Here is a 26711-nt window from a genome sequence, read left to right on the forward strand (position 1 = left end):
GAAAGATGAGCACCAGCTTTTAAATCATTAAACTGGAACCCCAGGTTTGACAGCCACACCTACCATTGATTAGTGTGCCACCATACAAAGGACAAGTTCCTGACCCAAGGCTTAGTTTCCTCCAATGAAAACCAGGTAGTGCCCCCTTCCGCTCCAGGCTGCCATGAAGATTAACTATATAGGAACACTGGCCCACAAAAGGCACTAATGAGCGGTCTTATCATTAGTCCTAGGTCCTGGAGGGACACAGAGTACAAGGGCTGATATGGTCACCTTCAGGCAAGGTCTTCACAGCCCAGCCTCAAAGGAAAGCATAGGCACAAAGCAGGAAAGTGACCAACACAGAGCAGGAAACAGGATGCCAGGACCAAATGGGAAATGGAATGTATGAATTCTGTTTCCTCTTATCAGATGGAGCTTGAACGTGCTCCACTGTCGTGTGGGATGCAGGAGAAAAGGGCAAATGTGAACTGTGGGTGATGTTGGGCCGAAAATAATGTTTGTTGCCAAGGAAACAGAGAAGGATTAGTGATGCCAGGGTGCTGATTTCAGGAACTCTGAGAAAGCCTGTTCTCTCCGAGTTCCCTCCACTCCCCGGTTGTACCAAGATGATTGATTACACACCAGCACTGCCAACACACAGGACACCTGCGTGCCCACGTGTCAACACCACTCACCGTTAACAAGCGGGAGGATGTAAACCACATGGCTTCCAACCACGTAGTGTTTGGATGTTTCCTGTGATTTCATCTCCTAAATAAAATAACCTAGAAAGCTTGGCCACTCAAGATGCTGCGAGAGCGTCAGCGGCAGGTACTGCTTCTCTTTGAAAAAAGACAGTTCTTACCCAGGAGGCTATACTCCACCGGTCAGGGAGGATGATTGGACAGCTCCGCCCCAGTGAAGAGCGCAGGCACCCGCTAAACTGGGCTGCCTGGGCCCCACCCGCGAAGCCGGTCACAGCCTTGGAGCTGCAGGGGTTTCTTTCTTTCTTTTTATTTTAAATATATCTTTTAGATGTTGACAGACCTTTATTTTATTCATTTATTTATATGCAGTTCTGAGGATTGAACCAGTGCCTTGAACATGCTAGGCAAGTGCTCTACCACTAAGCCACAACCCCAGCCCTCCAGGGGTTTCTTACTCTTTTTTAGCAAGGGATATTTATTAAACAAAAGATTTTAAATTTAAGATTTTTTTTTTTTTTTTTTTTTTTTTTGTGGTGCTGGCGATTGAACCCAGGGCCTTGTGCTTGCGAGGCAAGCACTCTACCAACTGAGCTATATCCCCAGCCCAAGATTTTAAAAAATTTTTAAAGATTTTAAATTTAAACAAAAGACCAGGTCTTATTTTACTACAGCATTTCCAGGAAGGAAGACTCCCTTTCCTTAGAGAAAATGCAGAAGAATACTAAGAAATCTTGACCAATGGGCTGGGGATATAGCTCAGTTGGTAGAGTGCTTGCCTTGTAAGCACAAGGCCCTGGGTTCAATCCCCAGCCCGCAAAAAAAAAAAAAAAAAAAAAAAAAAAAAAAAAAAAAAAAAAAAAAAAAAGTCTTGACCATAGAAAAAGAATGCAGCTGTGAAGAGTGATCTATAATTTGTGTTAAAGGCTAAGTGTTCAATTTGTTTTAAGTGGTGGATGCTTTTGAAATAATTTATTTGTTCTTTTACTACACCTGTGTAGTAGCTCTAACTCTTGAAGTAAACAAAGTCTGTTAAAACAGGAACAAGAATGGAAAATCCAAACACACTGGTTGTGCTCCACTGGACACCCAACAGCTCAGAGTGCATCCTGGGGTTGCTGAGTAAAAAACGCCAAGCAACTTCGCGTTGGGAGGGCAGCCATGCTCAAGAACACAATGGAGTTGCTCCTTTGTTACATGGTGGTTACGTCTCACGTGGCAAACAAAGCTCTGGTCCCTGTGGATCTTGATAAAGCAGCAGCCTAAAGGGATTCCAGACATGGCCTAAGAGAAAAGGAGCCATGCACTTTTCCAGACTAGATTCCACTGTGAAAAACCCACATTTATTGCAAAATAAATGTGTTAATCCAAGAATAGCACATTCATTTGATATAAATTATTAAACTATGAAACTGGATAGTTTCTCCATGATTCAAGGCATTTGTCTCAAATGTATTTCCAAGCTTTAACAGATATTTGTTTCTAGTGTAGGGCAAGAATTCTTACTTACGGGAACGAAATCCTCTTTTAAATACATATACACACCATGAAATGGAAGCTTTTGAAAACAGGTACAAGTTGAGGATCCAAGGCACAATCATAACAAGCAAACACCAGATAATCAAGAATTTTGTTCATTTTAGCACTTCTTAGGACCCCCAAGTGAGAACTCTTTTACCAGAATTCAGCAGGACAGAGTCCCACCTGATGAACTGATATGATTTTGATGTGCTGACAGAGTGAGGCATACCTTATTTCCATTCTTCTAGCCTTAACTTTCAGGAAGTTCCAGAGTCACATTTTACACACTGTAATGGCAATATTTTTACCCTTATTTCCATTTTTGTTGATCTTGTTCTTCTCCCCTTTCAGTTCATATTTTATTAACATCATTTTTTATGTCTTTTCTTCTTATGTTGTGTTCAAATTATTTTGGCAATTAGGCCCAGTATAACCACATTTTAATACAGATCAGAAAAGCAGGCAAATAATGCAATTAATTTAGCATATAAAAGAGGGTATCTTTGCTCTCATGGCACAATCAAAAAGCAGTATTTCAGAATCATCAAAATTAAAATAAAATGCCTGAATGCACTGATTTCAAAAGCCTTCAATTGCTGGGCATGGTGGCATGCCTGTAATCCCAAAGGCTTGGGAGATTGAGGCAGGAGGATCATGAGTTCAAAGTCAGCCTCAGTGAAAGTGAGTTGCTGAGCACTAAGCAACTCAGTGAGATCCTTTCTCTAAATAAAATACAAAACTGGGCTGGGGATGTGGCTCAGTGGTCAAGTGCTCCTGAGTTCAATCCCCTAAAAAAAAAAAAGCCTTCAATTCCTTAATTTTATCAAGAACCAACATATTCCGTAAATACAATCCTGGTCACTTTCATTAGTCTCACACTAATGGAAAGAGCCCTACACTAGGAGACTGACTGGGTGCTTAGCTATGTGACATGGTAAGTCAGTAGGATCTACTCATCTGCTCCTCCTGGGCTCCTCCAGCTCAGTGTGAGGGCAGCTACTACTTTCCCTGCACTACAAAACTCACCCTGATGAAGTAAAGTCCGACTTGCTTTTAGAAGTCAAAGTACAATATAAATGTGAGTTATTGATTTCACACACCTTAGAGGCTGAAGGGATTCTTTCTCATGAGCCTAAGAACTTCTTTAAACCCATGGCCAAAATATTTCCTTCCAAACTCATAGTTTCCAAATCATTTCCTTGGTAGCAGCATGATACAGGCAGGGAAGCTCCGTAATCACTCGGAGATGCAGGCACCAAATAATGAAAGAAAGCATTTGTATACATAAAACATTATTTATACCTGTTTCAATTTTTTTACATTAAGATAAAAACATCCTCTTATCCAAAATAGCTGGTGAAAAACAAAAACAAACAAATTAAACCTTTAAAAATAGCTGGTGAGTGTCCTTGCTGAAAGATCCAAATACCAAACATTACATAACTTATCAATTCCATAGTAAGGAGGTAGCTCCTGAACCAAAGACAGCTACAAAATACCAATACATAGCAGAATCACAATTAACCAGGGCATTCCAACTTCCTGCTTAATTGACCATTTACAAGAAAACTCTTTGTTTTAACCATTAGTTTGGAAATCCTTTCTAAATTGAACCACTTTACTTTCTTGGCTCAGTAAGTACAACAAGCCAAACATAATTCAATGTTGTTTTGATGATTTAGGATCGTGTGATGCCTTGGGGCATCTCTCAGAATATACCTAATTTCTGTGCAGACTCGTTAGAGGCAGCAAACTGGAGTGAATTGGAGTTTCTTGTTTTAAATAAATCCCTGACACCAGAAGTTTATTGTCATCCTTTTATCTAATTCTCCTTAAAGGAGGGGGCAAAGATCTTACAGTTCTAGTAAAATCCACATACACTCGTTCAAGCAAACAAAGCATCCAATGACTTTGCCCTCTAGAATATTTCTTCTACCTAATAAATATGCCCAGTAACACAAATTACACTGGGGTCCACTGTTTTAGGGAATGATATGAAATTTCAGTACCCTATAAATTCCTTGTTTGAAATTTTTTCTTTAAAAAAAATTATGATTCATGAAGATGTCGAATAAAACAAGAGTTGTAGATTTTTGCTAATAAAACAATATGGGCTTCCTATATTAATTCATAATGGCTTGAATAACTAATGATATCCAGAAAGTATGTAAGTTCTCCCAGATACCAGCTGTTCACCCCTCACCCCAAAACAATAAAATAGCAAGATTGCTAGGAAAGTACTGATGCTGATTCCAATTATGAGAAGTACTGTCCAATATTTCCATAGTGCAGGACCACACAAGAAGGTTTTATGTGGTGCACAATGCAGAATTAAATAAAGCTGAATCACAGTGAGAATGTCATTCCCTTTAAAATTTTCTTTTATTCTCTGATTATTCCAGAGAGAACCTAATTTTGCTGCTGGGTAATCTCTCTCTCTCTCTCTCTCTCTCTCTCTCTCTCTCTCTCTCTCTCTGCCACCAAAAAAAGAAAAGAAAAAGAAAAAAAAGGTCTTGATTCAGAGTCTTGGAAGGCATTAGTATCTAGCTGGAACGGAATAACTTTTTGTGTTAATTTTATTTATTTTGTGGTTACCTTCTAGACATGGCAAACTGATACTAGTTTTCCATGTGGGGTATGATTCATTGCTTTTAAAACTACTTTAAAATTTAAGAGATAAATATTACATTAATAGCATATGTAGTACTCAAGTGATCAAAGTTTGGGAAACAATAACTATAATCTAATGAATCATATTTTTAAAAAGTGATTTCAAAAGAAATGACAAACATGGTCTAGAAAGAAAACATACGTCACTGTATTTTCAATACTTGTGATGTTCCAGAGATGAGCTCACCACAGCCTTTTCCTACACCAGGTGATTTTTCAGAGTTAGAACCAATTCCACACCACCCTGAACTTCATAAACTCTTGGTACTATAAATGTGCAAATACTCTGGTAATAAGCACAGTCGTTTGTTTGAAAATATACATTTTCCCATCTACGCAGCATCTTTTTATTTGGTCTATACTTGTGCCTCACAAAGGCAAACTTAGGTTGTGGAGTTTCTGCTTGGTCCTCAGAGCAAGTCCCGCGCCTATGTTTTGACTGAACTCTTCGACAAGGATCAGGACTACAGGCCAGGTCTTCCAGTGGCATCTGACTATTCTTCCACTGTTATGGCCCTGAGGAGACAAGTCTCCTCTTCATGATAATGTCACTCCCAATACTCTTCTGAGAGTTTTCCTGGCAGGTCTTGCATGCTCACAGGCATGCCATGCTGATTTTTAAAAAAGGAAAGTAGGAGAGAAAGAAAGCAAAGCTTCCCATTTGTGGTGACTAGTTTCTTCATCACAGTGGCAGTTAAGGTATGTTCCCTCCTTTTCTTCCTGAAACCAAAGCAATACTTCTGATGGATGGTGTCAGACATCATAATCAGGAGCCTTGCCCTGGGCTTGTCTCAGCCAGATCTGCAGTGTAACAAATGCTCCCACAGTCACATGGAAGAAAAGCTGCCAGAGGTTGCGGAGTTCATAGAGATACATGTTGCACAGACAGATTAAACCAAAAGTCAAAAAAGACTTGACATTCCGCCAGCCAGTGTAGTAGACAAGTAAATAACACTGTTCAAAATATAAAAATGAAAGATGATTAGAGCTACAAGAAAAGAAATTCATGTTTCTAATATAAGTCTGTAACAGATCAGAGAGTAAAATTTAAGAACAGAATATGGGTATTTTTCACTGAAGGATAAGATAATATAACGTAGCTAAGATACTCAGCTATGAAAGTTTCACAGCTTGAAAGAGAAATAGATTTTTCCTTTTATGTCTTTCATTTTTCAAAGGAAACACATTTTGTCTCATATTTTAAATGGAAGTACAATTGAATGATTCCCTTGCAAACAGGCTAGGCAAATTTCCCAAGGTGAAAGGTAACCAAGATGCACCCCCAGGGCCTGAGGGGGTTCCATTCTCATTCTGAAAAGTACAAAAAGCTCACACAAGTCATTCAGTAAAGTGTACTCTTCTATAACCTGAATCTGAGTGTTAATGAAATCAATAAATTTTTCTGGTTTCCCATTGAGTACAAGGAATTATGCCAGGTACCAGATCTGGGTGATCCTCAGAGAGAGGTTTCGTTCAATGCATATTCACTGAAGGCCTGCTACAAGCCAGGCATTGTTCTTCAGTTGTGAGTAAACCAAAGAAAGCCCTTGCTCACACAGAGCTCCCGTTTTAGTGGGGGAGGATTATAAACATATTTTTGATATATGATATCAAACCATTACATGTTGAAAAAGATAAAAGATAAAGCAGAAAAAACAGAGAATGGCAGTGAATGCTATTTAGATGAGAGTAAAGAAAGTGCTCCCATGTGCCCCTACCAATCCACGCATTCCCACTTTCCTGTCTTAATTTTCTTCACGACATTCTATGAACATACTTGGAAAAATGCTTATTTTGTTTGTCATCTATGACCTTTGAATAAAATCTAAGTTTCATGAGAGGGAAATTTTTAACTGTTTTGTTCACTCCAGGGCCCAGAAAAGTGTCTAGCATGTAATAAGCTCTCAATAAAATCTGTTGACTAAATGACCTATTTGTTAGAAGATGCCTAAAGTTCACAACCTGGAAAATATAGAAATTATATATGATCACAAAGTTTTAAGGAAAGGTCTCTGTGAAACTGTATCCAGGATTCAGAATGGGGAAGACATACAGATGTTTGTTCTGTTAAACATGGTTAGTTCTTATAAAAATGAGGACTTTGCTTACTTAAAAAGAATGCTTTGCTACAAGGCAAAGTGAAAGCATTTTATCTAAATTATTTCCATTGTGGAATATAAGGCTGAAAAAATCTTCTTTTGAATAATTTAGAATTAGGGAATAATTACAGAAATAGTAGAAAGTTCCTATACATTCTTCACCCTGCTCCCCATAATGTTACCCTCTTTTATACTTTACTCAAACCAGGTTTGACTCAATACTATTAACTAATCTCTGGGCTGTATTCAAATTTTGTCAATTGTCCCGTTAGGGTCCATCTTCTGGTCCCGAATCCAATCCAGGATTCTGTATTGCACTTAGTTGTCATGTGTTCTCCAATCTGTGACAGTTCCTCAGTCTGTTTGGTCATGACCTTGACAGTCTTAAAGAGTATTAGTCAGTTATGTTGTAGAAAGTTCCTTAGTTTGGGTGTGCCTAGTGTTTTCTCAAGATTGAACTGAGGATATGCAATTTGGACAAGAATACCACACAGGTGACTAGTAATGTCAATTTTGATCACTTGATAAAGTGGTTTTTCCATGAAGTCACTATTATTCCTTTTGTAATTAGTATCTCCTGAGGATGGGATATTTGAGGATTATGTAAATACTTCATCTCATCATACTTTTATCCACTAATTTTACTAATCATGGATAATTCTTCCCTGCAAGAGCTATTATTGTAGTGTTTGTCTAACAGTGATTCTATATTTCCATCATTCTTTCTACATTTTTTTATTCTGTCATTTATTTCTAATTTTAATCCATTATGATCTGATAGAGTACAAGGTAGTATCTCTATCTTCTTGTATTTGCTAACAGTAGCTTTGAGGCATAAAATATGGTCTGTTTTAGAAAAGGATCCATGTGCTGCTGAGAAGAAAATGTATTCGTTCTTTGTTGGATGGTATACTCTATATATGTCCGTTAAGTCTAAATTGTTGATTGTGTTATTGAGATCAATGGTTTCTTTATTCAGTTTTTGTTTGGAAGATCTATCCAGTGGTGAGAGAGGTGTGTTAAAATCGCCTAGTATTATTGTGCTGTGGTCTATTTGATTTCTGGAATTGAGAAGGATTTGTTTGACATACGTGGATGAACCAATGTTCAGGGCATAGATATTTATGATTGTTATGTCTTGCTGATTTATGCTTCCCTTAAGCAGCATGTAATGTCCTTCTTTATCCCTTCTGACTAGTTTTGGCTTGAAGTCCACATTATCTGAAATGAGGATGATACTCCAGCTTTTTTGCTGTGTCCGTGTGCATGGTATGTTTTTTCCCATCCTTTCACCTTTAGTCTATGGGTATCTCTTTCTATGAGGTGAGTCTCTTGCAGGCAGCATATTGTTGGATTTTTCTTTTTAATCCAATTGGCCAGTCTGTCTTTTGATTGATGAGTTCAGGCCATTAACATTCAGGGTTATTACTGTGATATGATTTGTATTTCCAGTCATTTGACTCATTTTTGGTTTTTGACATGATTTGGTTTCTCCTTTATTTGGCTGTTCCTTTAGGCTAGTTCCTCCCGTTGCTGATTTGCATTGTTGTTTTTCATCTCTTCCTCATGGAATATTTTGCTGAGAATGTTCTGTAATGATGGCTTTCTTTTTGTAAATTCCTTTAACTTTTGTTTATTATGGAAGGATCTTATTTCGTCGTCAAATCTGAAAGTAAGTTTTGCTGGGTATAAGATTCTTGGTTGGCATCCGTTTTCTTTCAGGGCTTGGTAAATGTTGTTCCAGGCCCTTCTAGCTTTTAGGGTCTGGATTGAAAAATCTGCTAATATTCTTATTGGTTTCCCCCTGAATGTAATTTGACTCTTTTCTCTCACAGCCTTTAAAATTCTGTCTTTATTTTGTATGTTAGGTATTTTCATAATAATGTGCCTTGGTGTGGGTCTGTTGTAATTTTGTATATTTGGAGTCCTATACTTGGTTTTCCATTTCGTTCTTCAGATTTGGGAAATTTTCTGATATTATTTCATTGAATAGATTGTTCATTCCTTTGGTTTGTTTCTCTAAGCTTTCCTCAATCCCAATAATTCTTAAATTTGGCCTTTTAATGATATTCCATAATTCTTGTAGATTCTGATCATGATTTCTTACCATCTTCTCTGTTTAGCCAACTTTGTTTTCAAGATTAAATAATTTGTCTTCAATGTCTGAGGTTCTGTCTTCCAGGTGTTCTATCCTATTGGTTATGCTTTCTATGGAGTTTTTAACTTGGTTTATTGTTTCCTTCATTTCAAGGATTTCTGGGGTTTTTTTTTGTTTTTTTTTTTCAGTATCTCTAACTCTTTATTGAAATGATCTCTTGCTTCCCGTATTTGGTCTTTTAACTGTTGATTGGTGCGATCATTTAATGCCTGCATTTGCTCTTTCATCTCTTCCTTCAATGCCTGCATTTGTTCTTTCATCTCCTCATTTGCTTCCCTGATTGTTTTAATTATGTACATTCTGAACTCCCTTTCTGACATTTCTTCTGCTGTGCTGTCATTGGATTTTATCGTTTGTTTGGGACATTTTCTTCCCTTGTTTTCTCATATTGGTCAGATGTCAGTGGGACCCTGAGATATTGCAGATTTCCTCTATTGGCTTATAGTGTCCCGGTAGATTTCCAGTGTATCACCTCCCAGCCTTCAGTAGCCTGAAGTCTTGGAGGAACTTGATAATGCAGTGCTTCCGAAGAAAGCTGCCCCTAGCCCCCTACTGGTTCCAGGGCTTGGAGCCTGCGGCCGGAGGGGGCAAGGCCACCTGGAGAAGTCTCTGGCTGCCCTGTCCTGATCCCAGAGGCTGCTGGCGGGTCGAAGCTCTCCGTTGGCTCGGGGACTTGTGGCTGGCTCTGTGTAGAAAGGATCTCACTGGGCGGTCTGCTCCGAGAAGCTAGCCTTGAAAGGCGCCTCCTGCCGGAGGGAGCCGGGCTGCTTAGGGAAGTCCCTGGCTGCCCTGTCCTGGTCCCTGAAGCTGCTTGCGGGCCGGAGCACACCACGCTGGCTCCGGTTTTGGAGCTGGTTCTGATCAGAAAGGCTCTCACTGGGCGGCCTGCTCTGAGAAGCTGGCCGTGTTTGAGGGGTCCACCACCAGAGTGCGCAGGGCTGCCTGGGGAAGACTCTAGCTGCCCTGCCCTGCTCTGATAAGCCACCTCTATCTGGGCCTGCCGCCCAGGCCGAGCTTTACCCGGTGGGGGAGACTCACCCGTGGCTCTATTTTAGTCCGAGTCTCTCAATGCCTCCCCTTCTTGAATCCTGGGTTCTGGAGCGACTGCAGATGCAGTCACCCTCTAGTCCACTGTCTTGGATCGCCCTGTGGCTTTCTACCTTTATTAATGGAATTGTACTATAAAGAAGAGGTGTTCTGGTATTTAAAAATTAATATTTAATTCATGGTTTTAAAGAACTTTAAGAAATAATGGTCTCTACCCCATAGATGAAAATGATACCTTACAAGGCAGGGATCTGAAAGACCCCACCTTAATTAATCAAAATTAATACTTTTCCTGATTGACATCATGAGGGATACACCTGAATCTAATGATAAGAAACAGAACAAGTCAGACTGTGGGCCATTCTATACAATACTTTCCTATACTCTTAAGAAATGTCCATGTATGAAAGATTAAAACAAAACTGAAAAGAACAAAAACAAAAAGGCCAGGAGACTGTATTACAGATTTTAAAACGTAAAGCAACCAAAAAGTGAATAATCCTGGGCTGAGGGAAAATAATAATAAAGAGTGTTTGGAGATAACTGAAATAATCTGAATAGAGGTCCTATATTAAGATTATATTTATCAATGTTAAAGTTCTTATGTGCAGCATGGTGTTATGGCTATGTAGAAGGATGTCTATGTTCTTTAAGATACATGCTGAAGAGTTTAGAGGTTACAGACTTACAATAAGTTACAGACTTATAGTAAAACAGCTGTATAGAGATTTCTGTTTGGAGGAAGATGAAGTAGATACTTTTCCCTACTCTTCCTGCTAAGCACAACTAAAAACCCTGTACCTCATAAATAAAAAATGCATGAGATGATTCTGAATGGTGACAAGCCAAGAATCCTGAAGCCCAAGGAATGATACAGTGGTAATTTCCCTAAGTTTCCTTTTTGCTTCATGCCCTCCATATTTGGAGGCTGAAGAAGCTGGCAACTGGAAACCAGACACAGTCCAAATAAACAAACAAAACAAAAGATTAGGGGACGGTGTACTGGGGACTGAACCAGGGCCTTATCAATGCTAAGTCAAGCATACTATCTCCGAGCTATAGTCCCAGCCCTCAATAATATCTTTAAAAAAAATTTTTTTTAGTTGCCAATGAACTTTTATTTTACTTATATATATATGGTGCTGAGAATTGAACCCAGTGCTTCATACATGCTAGGAAAGTGCTCTACCACTGAGCTACAACCCTAGCCCCAGCCCTCAATAATATCTTGACCTTTCTAGCAAAAAATTAGGAAAGGGGTACCTTAATAAGATAAAAAATGTTTAGACAGTAACTATTATACTGTAGCCAAACACTGTACATGCATGAAAGCCTGATGTCCATCCACACCCACATCATCAAAGGCTGCATGGGGTTAGAGGCTAGAATGGTATAGAGTGAGTTCCAACCCCCCAGCATGACTTCAGAGAAGGCAGGTAGAGAGCAGGATCTTCATTCTCTTGGGATGATAAGGAGCTCCTCCCCACCCTCTCTCAGCAATGTCAGTGGAGACCACACTTGTCAGTAACAAGGCAATGGCTCTCACCATTAACTGGCGAGGGTAAAAGACATTTGGGAAGACAAGGTGTCTGTGTGTCACTAGAACTGGTAAAATAATGACACCAGAACACTGTGATAAGTATCTATGATGTGGTTAAATAGAGCAACTGCTTTAAAAGCTATAAAAAGAGATACTTAAAAATATTATAAATGGGGCTGGGGTTGTGGCTCAGTGGTAGAGTGCTTGCCTAGCACAAGTGAGGCACTGGGTTCAATCCTTAGCACCACATAAAAATAAATAAACAAAATAAAGGCATTGTGTCCATCTACAACTAAAAAACAATTTTTTAAAATACTATAAATGGAAATGGAATTCTGAAAAAAGGTTCAAGTAACCACTGAAAATAAGAAAAAGAAATTTGAAAAATGAAAACAATATATCAATAATCATTTTAAAAGTAATGGTTAAAATACAACAATTAAAAGACAGATTGGCAAGATTTCTCTCTACAAAAAGTATCAAATGATATAGGCAAGGTGAAAGTAAAAGGTTGGAAAAAGAAATATCAGAGAAACATTATTCAAGAAAGGGAGAGTGGCTATATTGGTATGTCTATACCAAAATATTTCAAACATGGAAATTACCAGGAACAGAGAAGGACATTACATAATGATAAATGGGTCAATCTGCTAAGAAAACAGAGCAATTCTAAGTGTGGATAAGCCAAACAATCTAGCTGCAAAATATGTGAAGCAAAAATAGAACTGAAATGAGAAAGAAAAATCCACAACTCAACACTCCATTCTCTCCAAAAGAGCAGAAATCAATAAAATTGAAAATAGAAGAGTGATAGAAAAAGATCAATGAAATGAATAACTGATTCTTTGAAAAGATCAATGAAATTGAAACTGTCAAGTAAGATTGACAAGGGAGGAGAGACGATATAATTGCCAATATCAGCAATGAAACAGAATCACTACAGATGCTGCAGACGGCAAAAGGATAGAACTAGTTCTATAAACTAAATTTGCTAACTTAGATGAAAGAACCACTTGCTCAAAAACCACAAACTACCATAATTCACCCAATATGAAACACATATTCTGAATAGTTCTATACTATTAAGAAAACTTAAGTTATCATGATAATGTGATTATGGTGAAGAGATAAACGCATAGATCAATGGAATATAATTCTGAACCCAGAAATAGTCCCACACAAAGGCCCGACTTAATTTTTACAAACGGACAAAAGCAATTCAATGGAGAAAAAACTGGCCTCTTTAATGAATAATGCTGGAGCAAATGACCATCTCAGGTTAAAAAAAAAAAAAAAAAAAGAACCTGGACCCGAGTTTCACAACTCACACAAAAATTAATGCAAATTGATCATGAACTTAAATATAAAACTAAAACTATAAAACTTTTGGGGGAAAAAAATACAAAAAAAACCACTTCAGGATCTGAGCTAGGCAGGTTCTTAGACTTGACACCACAAGCACAATCCATGAAAGGAAAATTGATCAAATTAACTTTATAAAAATGTAAAACTTCTATTCTAGGAAAGACCCTAGAGGATGAAAAGATAGCCTACAGAATAAGAAAAGATAACTGCAAAGTATATATCTGATAAAAGACTAGTTAGTTCTAGAATAATGAACTGTTTAAAAAAGCTAAACACACACACACACACACACACAATTATAAAATAAGCAAAAGACATGAACCAACATTTCACTGAAGAGGATATACTGATGACAGATAAGCACATGAAACAATATTAAACATCATTAGCTATTAAGGAAATGCAAATTTAAACTACAATGAAATATTACTACATACTTAAAATGGCTAAAATAAACATAGTGTCACAGCAAATGCTGTGAGGCTGCAGAGAAACCGATCAATCACACATTGCGGTTGAGAATGTGAAATGGTACAGGTACTCTGGAAAACAGTTTGTTGGTTTCTTAAAACAACTAACATGTGACCCAACAACTGTACTCCTGGGTCCTTATCCCAGAGAAATAAAGGCTATGTTCACACAAAAAATGTGTGAATGTTTATAGCAGCTTTATTTATGATAGCCAAAAATTAGAAGCATCACCTGTCTTTCAACAGGTAAATGACTAAACAAATGGTGGTATACCCATATCATGGAATATTATTTGGCAGTTAAAAGGAATAGACCATTGATAATGCCAACAACCTAATGACTCTCCAGAGAAACATGAGTTAAAAAAAATGGCGATCCCAAAAGGTTACTATTATGAACCGAATGTTTGTACCTCCCCCACAAATGTTTATGTTGAAGCCTAATTCCTTGTGTTATGGAATCAGGAAGTAGGGCCTTTGGGAAGAAGGTTTAGATGAGATCATGAGAATGAAGCTCCCATAATGAGAACAGTGACCTTATAAGAAAAGGGCTTTCTCTCTCTGCCATTTGATGATACAGCAAGAAGGCACATTCTGCAAGCTAGAAAGGGGCCCTGTACTGCATCTGTCAGCATCTTGATCTTGGACTTCCTACCTTCCATGACAGTAAGAAATAAATGTCTATTGTTTAAACCACCTAGTCTATGGTATTTTGTTATAGTGGCCTGACTAGGACAATTATATATTATATGCCTCCATCTATAAAACATACTTAAGGCAACATGAGGTACCTTTGTCTGACAGGAATGTTCTGTCTGGACTGCATCAATATCAGTATTCTGGTTGTGATACTGTATTATAGTTTTGCAAAATGGTATCATTGGGGAAATCAGGTAAAGGATCATAGGATCTCTTCTACAACTCCATGTGAATCTATAATTACCTCAAAATAAAAACCCTAATAAGAAAAACAACTTTACTTGTCCAAAGCTTACTCTTTAAACAATTATACACATACTATATGCACACACATATAAAGAGAGAGTAAGGAAGTGTTGCAAAATGTTAACAACAGATGTAAAGTCTTTTCAACTGTTCTGTAAGTTTAAAAGTTTTTAAAAGAAAACTGAAGGAAAAGGAATAGTTTCTAGTTTCTCCATTGACCTACTGCTCTCCTAGTTGAAATGCTCAATATCAAGATTAGTCGTAGGGTTAGGGAGTAGCTCAGAGGTAGAGTGCTTTCCTAGCCTGTGCAAGGACCTGGGTTTCATCCCCAGCACTCTAAGGGGGAAAAAATTAGTCCTACCAGTTAAGCTCTGTGCTTCCATAAGCAGCTGCATCCTGGAGAAATAGGTAAAAAGCCATGTAGGCGTAGGTCTGACCTAATTTATTAAAACATCCTGACAACTAGAGATAAAACATTTTATATGATAAAATATAACTTCAGAAGATAAAATATAACTTCAGAATTATTTTAATAAGTTGTTATTACTACTTCGCATATTTGGAAAGCAGGCAGTTTCATGCCTCTCTATATGAAGAAAATTGGGGGGTTTTGCACTTTTTTTTCTTAAAATATGAAATTATTTACTTCTCTCAAGTAAAAGAACACTTGAGTGACACTGCTCCACCCTGAGGCAACTCTTGAAACTGTTCTGAGAAATACAGAGGCATGCCCATGGTCGAGAGCACTAGTTCTGGAGTTACACAGATACAGGTCCAAATCACGAACCAGCTATGAGAATTACTGAGACCTTAGTGAAAGACGGTGGTAACAGGACCAATGTGGGACTTTCTATAAAGACTTAATGGTACAATGAGTGTAAAGGGTTTAGTGCAATGTAAGAGGTCACTGGATTCCACCACTATTATTATGCATTTTAAATTATTTTAATAAGGCAAAGCAAGCTTATGTTTTATAAGAATGATTATTCATGAAATTATTTTAAAGTTAATACCTCATTGTTTTAGAATCAAATGCAATGATGCACATCTGTTATAAAATTATAACTATATAACATTATTAAAATTATACAACTTAGGATTTGTTTTGGAGTAAAGACTAATGCTTGATATTGTGGAAATAACCTGATTTATAAAATCTGAAGAGTTAAGTCCTGATTCTTCCACTTTTTGGGATAGCACTGAAACTGCCTCATTTTTCTAATTTTCAAAAGTGAGATAATATCCTTTGTAAGACAGGACTATTGGGATGAAAGAATAAAATCTACACAAGAATATTTTATAAAATTTAAGCACTATGTGACACTATCAAAGACAAGTTTTCACATTACCTGCAGGAAGTATCATTCATTACACTGATACCTATCAAATTTGACAGAAAAATCCTGAATATTGAATAGTTAAGAAATATTAAGAGATTTTTTAAAAATGGGGCCATTTAAACTGTCTAATATGTATTTATATAAAATTCAAACACATATTTTCATCAAAATATTTCCCTAAAAACATCTATAGAATTTTAGGTAGCCTCATATTTGTAGTTCTGAGTCATCATTTTTCTTTATAAGCCAGAGGAATGTGTTCTTATAAAAGTTAAGCCAAGAGGTCTTGCTTGCTCTAACATGTCGTAACAAAAAAATGCTTCTGAGTTTGGGTCATTGGCATGGTTATTCATCCCTTCCCTACAAATCTGTGCCTTCTCTGGCCTTGGAAGAATCTCTACATCATTCAGGTGCCAAATCTCTTCCCTCTCTAAATTTCCTCTCTATTTGGTCTTCAAGTCCTAGTGAGTCTCTTTTCTGAATGGTACTATTTTTTCTACTCTACTATCATTACCCCAGTCTAGACACTTGTTATTTTATGCCTGTAATAACAGGATCACCTCCCAACTGATTTCCTTGCCTTCAGTCTCTCTGTTCTTGTAAACCATCCTATTCATCACTGCTAAATTAAATATCCTAAAATTCTGTTTTCTCTGTGTCACTCCCTATTCAAAAACTTTCCTAAAGTATAAAATCCTCAGCCTGGAGTAAATATAGAGACTGAAAACTGAGTAATTCATCACTAGAAAAATCTAGAAGTAGTCTTTCCTGCCACAGGAAAACCCAACACAGTAAGAAGGTAAATATTAAGTTCAATGGGATCTATGTTCACTCAAAATGGAGATGTAGGTCACAGAGGTAATAGGTTCAAATTAAAAGAGTGGCCAAGAATTGAGAAATTATTTTTTTTATTTAAAACACAGCAATTATTAGACAATAAAGGACAAGTGATTTCTTAAAAATAGGAGAGAACCTACCTGGTAAAGGCAAGCTGCTGTTCCAAGAAAAAATGCAATGATGTAATTAAAATCCTCACCATCACTCTGTAAAACACAAAATAAAAGATTACTTTTTTCCTGATATAAACCTATTTTCAAAAATAATCCTCTAGAGCCAGGCATTATAGCAGATGCCTATAATCCCAGCAACTCAGGAGGTAGCCTCAGCAACTAAAAAAAAAACACTGTCTCAAAATTAAAAAATAAAAAAAGATGGGATGTTTCTCAGTGGTAAAGCAACCCTGGATTTGATCCTGAGTAGTGCCCAATCAAAAAAAAAAAAAAATCCTCCAAGCTAGGAAATGACAATGTTTACTCACAGTCAAAATTATTATAACGTGGTCCATGAAAGTCTCACAAGACAGGTGTGGTGGCACATGACCCTAATGCCAGCAACTCGGGAGGTAAGTTCAAGGTCATCAAGTTCAAGGTCAGCCTCAGCAACTTAGCAAGACCCTAAGCAACTTAGTGAGACCCTGTCTCAAAATTTTTAAAAATTTTAAAAAGGACTGGGGATGAGGCTCAGTGGCTGAGTGTGCCTGGTGTTCAACCCTGGTACAAAAAAATAAAAAATAAAAAAGCCTCAAGAATTCTGAAATAGAAACATAAAATATATCACAAGACCCAAGGAATGGGAGACCAAAGAGGACTACAAATGTTTCTCTGTCTCTTGGCTTCCCCGACCAATTTCATTTCACTCAAGAGAAGGTGAAAAGCACTGGAGGAAAGTTCCCTCGTAAACTAACAAGCCTCTCTTCTTCCTGCTCAAGAATCCACTTAAAATGCACAACACCCCAGCAGCTGACAAGCCCTTCTGCTCATGAGGGCCACTACTTGACTCAAATAAGAACTGACAAACTTTACCACTTAGTAAGCATATCACTAAATTGTTCGATAAAATAATTTGACATGATTTTTTTTTTTTTTTTTAATGTGAAAGCTGAAAAGCCACTGTCCACTAGAGTGTGCTAAATCCCAATGAGAAAAATCAGGACTAGTCAGTCATGTGTGCTAGCTGGAAAACAGCCACCCTGAAGGAAAATAGATCATGTGTGAAATATTTCTTGGAAATGAAAAAATGAATGGAAACATGTAATCATCCATGCTTTCCAATTTCTTTTTGGACCCTCTTAAATATCTACATTCATCAATTTCTTTCAATGTATTTATGAAGTAAAACATAAAAAATCTATCTGATATAAGTCTACGTTTTTCTTCCATACAAGAACATTACACTTGGCCTTTTTCTTATTTTAGAAAAAGTATCTTCATACAATGAAAAATTCCACAAGACACAGGAGTGTCTCTCATGACCAGGTCTTCATAAGACAGTATAAAGAGAAAACTCCTTTTGTATTGGATATTGGGCCACAGAATTATCTATAAGGCAGAGGGAGAGTGACTTCTCCTAGTTAGAAGAACTTAAAATAAGAACCATTAATATCTCTTGGATGCTTAGGCCAGTACTACCCCAGAGGCAGGGAAGGTCAACATGAAACCTTTCCACTTTAATAATTCTAAGATTTTTAAAAAGCTCTGCTTAATATTTTTTAGTACTTTATTTTCTAAATGATCTTCTTCCTGATTATAAAGCTCATGCTCATTATACAGAATGTGAAAAATATAGATTACCCAGAGAAGAAATTCATACAGTCCATAAATATAATTCTGTGAGAATTACTATTAAACCTTGCAGGTATTTCCTTCTGACCTTTTCTGTGTGTGTAATGATACTTTCATATGCTGCTTTTTAGTACTTCACATTATATCCTAAACACTTTCCCAACATAGTAAATATTCCTCAAACAGAATGTAGAATGATTGCATAACCTTTCACTGTGGGGAGAGACCATAATTTAATTACTATCCTATAACTCGATATTATTTTTTCTCTAAATTTACACTATTATTTTAAAACTCTCTTGTCTTTGGAAAACATAAATGCAGTCAGTCAGACCTGTGTTCAAATCTTTATTTATAGGCTGCATTATTTAAGACCATTTATTTAACTCTAATTTTTCTCTTTTGAGGAAATAACATTCCCCAAAACAAAGAAAAGCAGCTGGCGTATAATAGGTATCCAAAAACATTTACTATCCTCTCTCTCTGAAGTTATTGTCTACACCACTTATCTGATAATCAGATTATTTTTTGGTATTGTTTAGACCTCTTATACACTGACCTTATCTTCTCAATTAGACACTAATCTTTCTGAAGGCAGAAAATAAATCTTTCTATTTGCAAAAAACTGTGCACACAGTAGGAATTCAATAAATGCAGGCCAAATTGAATTGTTCTTTGAAAATCTTTTCTAGTTGATAAAGGGAAGACTGTCTATGAACACATTCTTCCACTCAATAAATATTCACTAAGCACTTATAAGCCAGGTACTGTGTTGCAAGACCTAGGATAGAAAACAATAAAGACCATGTCAATTCAAGGTGCTTACATTCTTAATTATGAAGGTAGATTATGGGTTGGGGATGTAGCTCACTGTTAGAGAACTTGCCACCTACCATGCATGCGGTCTTGGGTTTAATCCCTACCACCACAAAAAAAGGTGGAGGAGGTAAGATCATAAATCAACAGTTTCTACTCAAAGTGCTAACCAATGGGCTACATGAGGGGTGGGGGAGTCCACTGGACAGGGATCTAATTCTGCCTGGAGAAGAAAAGGGTCAGGGAAATCTTCCCAGAGGAAATAGAGCTTAACCTGGGTAATGAACACTGAACAAGTAGAGACGGTAGGAAAAGAACTGCAGGCAAAGGGAATTGCAGAGACAGTCTCAAAGAGTAGGAGGGTAGGATGACTCCAGTGTTTCTTGTTTAGGCAATAAATGAATGCTATCAGGCACTAAGTTGAGAATATAGAGAGAAAGTAAATTGGGAGCAGAAAATACTGAGCTCATTTTGAACATCCTATTTTGGAACTGCGAGTAGGACATCCAAATAATTGCAATTAGTAGATATTTAAGTCTGCTTCAGGAAAATGTTTGGAAATCTAGATCAGTAGTCATCTACTTATACAGTAGTAGTTAAAGGAGAGGTCTATGAGAACTAAGTGCAAGTCTTAATTGTTGACTTCCTCCTTACCTGGAAAGAAGGAGAGAAAAAAAAAAAAAAAAATACAAAAGACATTCTAGAGGCAACTGTGGAAATTTGAATACAGATTTCATACTAGTAAACTGCACCAATCTTAATCTTCTTTATTGTGAAAAGAGTATGTAATTATGTAAGAAAATGTCTTAGTCCTTAAGATATACAAATTGAATAATTTTGGAATAAACTATAATGATATCTATAATTTTACTTTTAAATGATTTAGAAGAAAAAGAAGGTAGGTATATACCTTTAACTGTATTAAATACAGTTAAGATGTTAACTGTATTGTTTTTCAAACTTCTCTGTAAGTCTGAATACTTTCAAAATTGGATGTTGTGCAGTATGGGGGAAAGGCAAATAAAAAGCTACTTCTAGGTTTTCTAAAGCAAACAGTTTTCTTTGAAATTAAATGAGTTATTTTTAAAAGGAAGAACTGGATGATAAATCAGATAAGGCAGAGAAGATACATAAGGACCCTGAGACTAGATGCAGAGTGTGGCAATTCAGAACACTGGTGAGCTTAAAGGTTGGTGTCTGAAAACTATGGGGATAGAGAAGAGATCATGGTAGAATAAAAAAACAGAGGGTAAGGGAGCAGAGCAAAACATGTAGCTTACTTTTTCAAAAAATTAGGAGGGAACATAATCAAAAGGTTTTTTTGTTTTGTTGTTAAAGAACAGCAGGGCTGTCCCCATAGAGAAGAAACAAACAAAAGCAGAGACTGGGGGAAGGAGGGCTGGGTTAGGTGTGGGGAATGGGTGGGAGGAATGGAGACTAGAGGCAGAGAGGGAGGCAGAAGGAGGCTGGTAGAGCTGGGAAAAGAGGGAATACAGGTAAGGAGCTTAGATAAAAATCTAAAAAACATCACTATTCATCTGTGGGGATGCTAGGATATCAATGTTTTGCTTTGAAAACTAACAAAAGGGAATTTTTTTTTTTAAAAAGGTTAAGGATGAAGGTAAAGATTTTAAAGGTAAGGATTATACAACACAATCAATAATGCGAACAGAGAGCCTACAGAGTGGGAGAAAATCTTACCACATGCACTTCAGATAGAGCCCTAAGCTCCAGAATTTATAAAGAAAAAAAACTTAACACCCAAAATAAACTAATCAATAAATGGGCTAAGGAACTGAGCAAACATTTCACAGAAGAAGAAATACAATCAATCAACAAATATATGAAAAAATGTTCAACATTTCTAGTAATTAGAGAAATGTAAATCAAAACTATCCTAAGATTTGATATCACTCCAAGTTAAATGACTATTATCAAGAATATAAGCAACAATAGGTGTTAGCGAGGATGTGGGGGAAAAGGTACACTCATACATTGTTGGTGGGATTGCAAATTGGTGCAGCCCCTCTGGAAAGCAGTATGGAGATTCCTAAAGAAAACTTGGAATTGAACCTCCATTTGACCCAGCTATCCCACTCCTTGGTCTATACCCAAAGGACTTAAAATCAGCATACTACAGTGACACTGTCACATCAAGTTTATAGCAGCTCAATTCACAATAGCTAAATTGTGGAACCAACTTAGTTGCCCTTCAACAGATGAATGGATAAAGAAATTGTGGTGTATATACACAATGGAATATCACTCAGCCATAAAGAATAAAATTATGGCATTTGCAAGTAAATGGATACAGCTGGAGAATATCATGCTAAGTGAGATAAGTCAATCCCAAAAAACCAAAGGCTAAATGTTTTCTCTGATAAGTGGGTGCTGATACATAATGGGGGAGGAGCAGGGGGTTAAGGGAAGAATGGAGGAACTTTGGATTGCATAGAGGGAAATGAGAAAGGGGAGGGGGAAGGAAAGATGGTGGAATGAGACAAACATCATTACCCTAAGAACATGTATGATTACACAAATGATATGCGAAAGCACCTAGAAACCACTCCAGACACAGGAACTCACACAAGAGATTTTATTAAGCAGACAGGCAGAGTGTCTCCCTGCAGGGTATGTGTGTATGTTTGTGTGTGTCAGAGAGAGAGAGAGAGAGAGAGAAAGAGAAATAGAGAGAGAAAGAGAGAGAGAGAGAGAGAGAGAAAAGAGAGAGAGAGAGAGAGAGAAAGATAAGATGAGAGGAGAGGAGAGGAGAGGAGAGGAGAGGAGGAGAGGGAGAGTGAGCAAGACAGCGAGTGAGAGTGAGGAGGACAGAGAGAAAGCAAGGAGGAGACAGAGAGAATGGCAGGGGAGCTAGTCTTAAGTAATGGAATTTCTTAGGCTAATAACAACAGACCAATGGCTGGCGAGGAGGTTCTCGGGTTAACAATCTGGACCAATTACTGGCAAGAAAGTTCACAGGCTAACAATCAGGGTTGTACAGTGGTATAGGGGAGGGAGAATAATGGTGGCAGCAAAATAGCAGATCTCATGCCAATAAAGTGATTCTACATTGTGTACAACTAGAGAAATGAAAAGTTGTACTCCATTTGTGTACAATGAATCAAAATGCATTCTGTTGTCATGTATAACTAAACAGAACCAAAAAAAAAAAAAAAACTAATTATATTAGAATGATATTATTAAAATGTTTAAAATAATTAGGAAACATTGTCTTTCTAATATGGAGTAGAAAGGGACATAAAATAACAGATACATATATGCTCATGTGTTATTTTTGTATCAATATAAATGTCTATATCAGACAAAATTGGGGAACAATTTTTATTTTCTTATACATATTATCCTAATTCTTTAACAATGAATGAGTACAGAAAAAGGAAAAAATGTTTTTATCTTTTTGAAAGAAATCAAGCATTGTGACTTAGAATTGATATTATGCCACTAAAAAAATCAAAAACTTCTGTTGAGCTTCAACAATTCTATACTTTCCAAGGTGTTAACAAGTCTATAGGAAATAAAGAAGACTAGAAATAAAGCAAGTTGATTACTTCTGCTTATAGTAGCAATTATACTTTTAGAATCAGAGAAGCTTACAGCATTGGTACTGAAGCAGTCCTTGACTCATGAGTCTAAAACCTTCCGCCTGCAGAATAGGAAGATGAGATCCAAGAAGGTAAAGTCACCTGCCAAAGGTCATGAAGTTAGTTACTATACTGCAGAGGAGACCCAGGTAACCTGACTTCCAGGCCAGCATTTCTACTGCTGTTATCAGAGGACTCAATTTTTTTCTAATGTACCATATGCAAATTCTTTCTAGGAAGACAATAACCATTAATATCTCTAAAATCTGAACAAAGTTAGGAAGTAAAGATAATTTAATTTACACACTACTGTGAACACTAAATCAATTTACAATTAAATAAAAGCTATACTCATCCTAAAACTCTTCAGCCTGAATTTAGACACCAAAGAAAAACTTCATTGCTACATATTTTAATAAGCCCCTCACTATCACCCTAAGAGCAGTTATTAATCTAGAAGAAACTTATACTGAATCTTAACATTAAAAACACAGGAATGCTGATTCATGTGGGTCCTCACATTTAAATGTGCCTCAAATACAAAGTTACATACTAGAAGATAAATGTAGCAATCATTTTTAGCATTCTAAAAGAGTATTTAGAATTCAAGGTCTTAAAAAACTTTAAACTAATATCTATAAATTATTCGCTCAGAAAACACTACATACTTTTTGTTAGATCAAAATTCTGATTCCTGAATAAAATTTTTACTCTTAAAATCAAGTATCAGAGAAATACTGAGGTCACTTAATCTGGGTACTACCTTTTGCTCCCTCTATCAGCACCATCATCTGACTGATTCCACTGCAGGTAATTTCAAAACAGGTAAAGGCTTAAATTCTGTGTCCTGGGATTTGCACACAAGCCGACACAGCAGACAATCTCAGAAAGACCCACTTTTTACTTACCAAAATTATCTATAGTGACTGTAGAGACTATTCCCAGCACAAAATACAATGATAAACCAGAAAGAAGGCTCACACAGTATGTCTAAGTCCAACTGCTTCAGTGAAAACAAAATAGATCTTTAATCCAATACAAGTTGTGATCAATAATAAAATAAACTAGTGAGGGAAACTTTAAAATTAGAGCCCTCAAGTCATTAATTTTGCTTTTTTTTCTTTCAGATTAAATTGGACTAAGAATGTACTTGCTAAAATTAGTTTGCACCCCTGAATTACTCTTTTTAAAACTCTATCATTGCATCTATTTGCATTCTGATATTTCATCTTCTCCACTCCATCTTTTATAATATAGAACCTTTAGAAGGCAGATGTTTTCCAACACTATATAGTGCTCCCTTGTTCATCCTTATAGCAAGACATGGAAAAATATTTCCAAGCACCACTTTACCACATTTTTCTCTAGTTGACAAATTCCCAATAACTATAGCAATGGGAATCTACTTTTGGTTCAATGAATTTCTAAAGGCAATGATTCTCATTTAGATGAGAGGATTAGAATCTGCTGGAAAATATTTTTAAACTGCCTATAGGTCACCAGGCACTGTGGTGCACGCCTGTAATTCCAGGGACTCAAGAGGGTGAGGTAGTAAAGTCAGAATTGGAGACAGACAGTTAGGATAGATAGGTGATTGGGCCTAATAGAGAAAACGGAGGTCAGTTTGGACCCTGGAAGTTGGAGACTGCCCCTGGGAGATTGGAATGTCAATGTCTCTAGAGCCCTTTGAACACCAGGATTACCTGCCTATATACTACCTCTCCCAAAAGGCTGCAGACAGGGAATTGCTAATTAATGACCCCTGGGGCTGCTACCTGCCTGGACCACTCCATTTGGCCCTTCCCCCTGCCCATTTGCTTCCCATTTTCTGGCCATCTCACCAGCCCTCTCCTGGGCCTAGTCATGTAGTCAAGAAGGAAAGAGATAAGGGGGCAGAAAGAGCAGCAGAACAGAGGAAACTAGTCCATAAGAGAGGTATACCAGTATACCAGCTATGGCCCCCTTCTCCTTCCCCAGAGAAGTCTGTGTTACTACCTTTAAATAAAACCTGCTCTACATATGCTTGCCTCAGGTGCTTCTCTAATGTTCAAACTTGAACATTTGAGAAAGCAGAACTGTCACTGATAACTGGAGTATCAGTAGGATGGCAAGTTCAAGGCCTAGTGAGGCCTAAGGAATTTAGTGAGACACTGTCTCAAAATAAAAAATAAAAGGGGCTAGGAATGTGGCTCAGGGGTTAAGTGACCCCTGGGTTCATCCCTATTACAAAAAAACCAAAACAAAACAGAACAAAAAACTGCCCACAAGTGACAAACTACAAGTGGACTACATTCACTCCTACTTTGCACTATTGCTTCCTCTCTCCTCTGAGAATCACTATTGTAGAAACTTCAACTACTGATGAGAATGTATGTGGAATATATTTCATGGGCAATGACAGAACAAAGATTTTTAAACACTAAGGAAACACACAGTCAGAAGCAAATGCCCGTTTACGTAAGTCAGGTATGAAGCAAAAGCCAATGGAGTAAATTTAGACTACAACCACAGTGAAAAAACAAGAATTCCACACTGACCATCAGAAAAATATACAAGCACACAGAGTCTCCAAATTATACATTACATACCAATTTTAAAAAGACCACTGCAGGGTTGGGGCTGGGGCTCAGTGGTACAGCATGCATGAGGCACTGGGTTCGATTCTCAGCACAGCATGTAAGTAAATAAATTCGTAAACAAGTAAAAGGTCCACCAACAACTAAAAAAATATTTTTAAAAAAACACTGTGGACTCTTTCCTAGGCATAATTTACCCCATTTCCCTTTCATATCCCACCACCAGTAATGATGAACTGTTTAAAGCAAACAAATAAAATCCTTTGAAGCATCTAGGGAAACTCTGGAATCTAAGACTGGGACAGGAGGAAGTTTAAAACTCCAGGGAAAATGCTCATTCTTTCCTAGACCCCCACAAAAATACTGACCTTTACCTGAAATTTTTATTATTTGATAGCCTACCAATTAAGTTGGATTAACAAAAGTTATCCTTTTTTTTCCTGCTTATCTAGTAGGTTTTTATTTTATTTTATTTTATTTTTTTGCAGTGCTGGGATCAAACCCAGGGTCTCACACATGCTAGACAAGTGCTCTATTACTTAGCTACATTCCCAGTCCAATATATATTTTTATTATTTAAAATTGAATAAGCAATTATCATATGGTTCAAAAAGTAAAAACAATAAAAAGTTATTCAGTGAAAAGTCTCACTCCCACTCCATTTCCTCCATCTGTCTAGTTCCCACCATGTTTATTACTTTCTTATTCTGAAGTTTATTTATGTAAATTTATGCAAAAAAACCATACTGTTATTTGGGCAGGCAATCATTGGTGAGCGGCCTGGGGGCTGAGCAGGGACTGTTGGGTGCAAGGTTAAAGAACTAACTTTCACTGGCTTTCTCAAAAAGGCCATTGTTCGGGGTGTGGGGTGGCTGGGGCTGTGGCTCCGTGGTAGAGCGACTGCCTAGCACCTGTGAGGCACTGGGTTTCATCCTCAGCACCACATAAAAAGAAGTAAATAAAATAAAGGTATGTGTACAAAAAAAAAAAAAAAAAAAGACCACCATTCTGAGAGGCACAAAATTGTATATATGTACCTAGAAACTTGAATCAGATCCCTGAACCTGGTTCCGTTCTGGCTAGAACATCCTCACCTGGCCTGTGTGAAGAAGGTGGCTCAGCCCTTCCATGGGCAGCAGAGGCCCAATTCACCCCTTCCTAAAGTAGGCTGAGCGCAACAGGTTATACTTTTACAGCTGCTAAATGGAGTCACACCCAAATAAAGAACAGCAAAGCCCAGAGAGAACATTCTTCT

At 37.2% G+C, this 26711-nt stretch overlaps 1 protein-coding gene across 3 annotated transcripts in view; it reads right to left on the reverse strand.

The window, feature by feature from the left end:
• Positions 1–1903: 1903 nt before the first annotated feature.
• Positions 1904–26711, reverse strand: part of Sec22a (SEC22 homolog A, vesicle trafficking protein) — a 73100-nt gene continuing 48292 nt past the window's right edge. For all 3 annotated transcript variants that reach the window (XM_047565570.1, XM_047565572.1, XM_047565571.1), the window contains exons 6-7: positions 16819–16884; positions 1904–5831 (exon numbers count right to left, since the gene is read on the reverse strand). In XM_047565570.1, the coding sequence (XP_047421526.1) occupies positions 5631–5831; positions 16819–16884 (267 nt within the window). In that variant the 3' untranslated portion in view covers positions 1904–5630. The remainder of the gene's footprint in view (positions 5832–16818; positions 16885–26711) is intronic.

The sequence above is a fragment of the Sciurus carolinensis genome, chromosome 9, assembly GCF_902686445.1.
Source record: "Sciurus carolinensis chromosome 9, mSciCar1.2, whole genome shotgun sequence".
Classification (NCBI taxonomy): domain Eukaryota; kingdom Metazoa; phylum Chordata; class Mammalia; order Rodentia; family Sciuridae; genus Sciurus; species Sciurus carolinensis.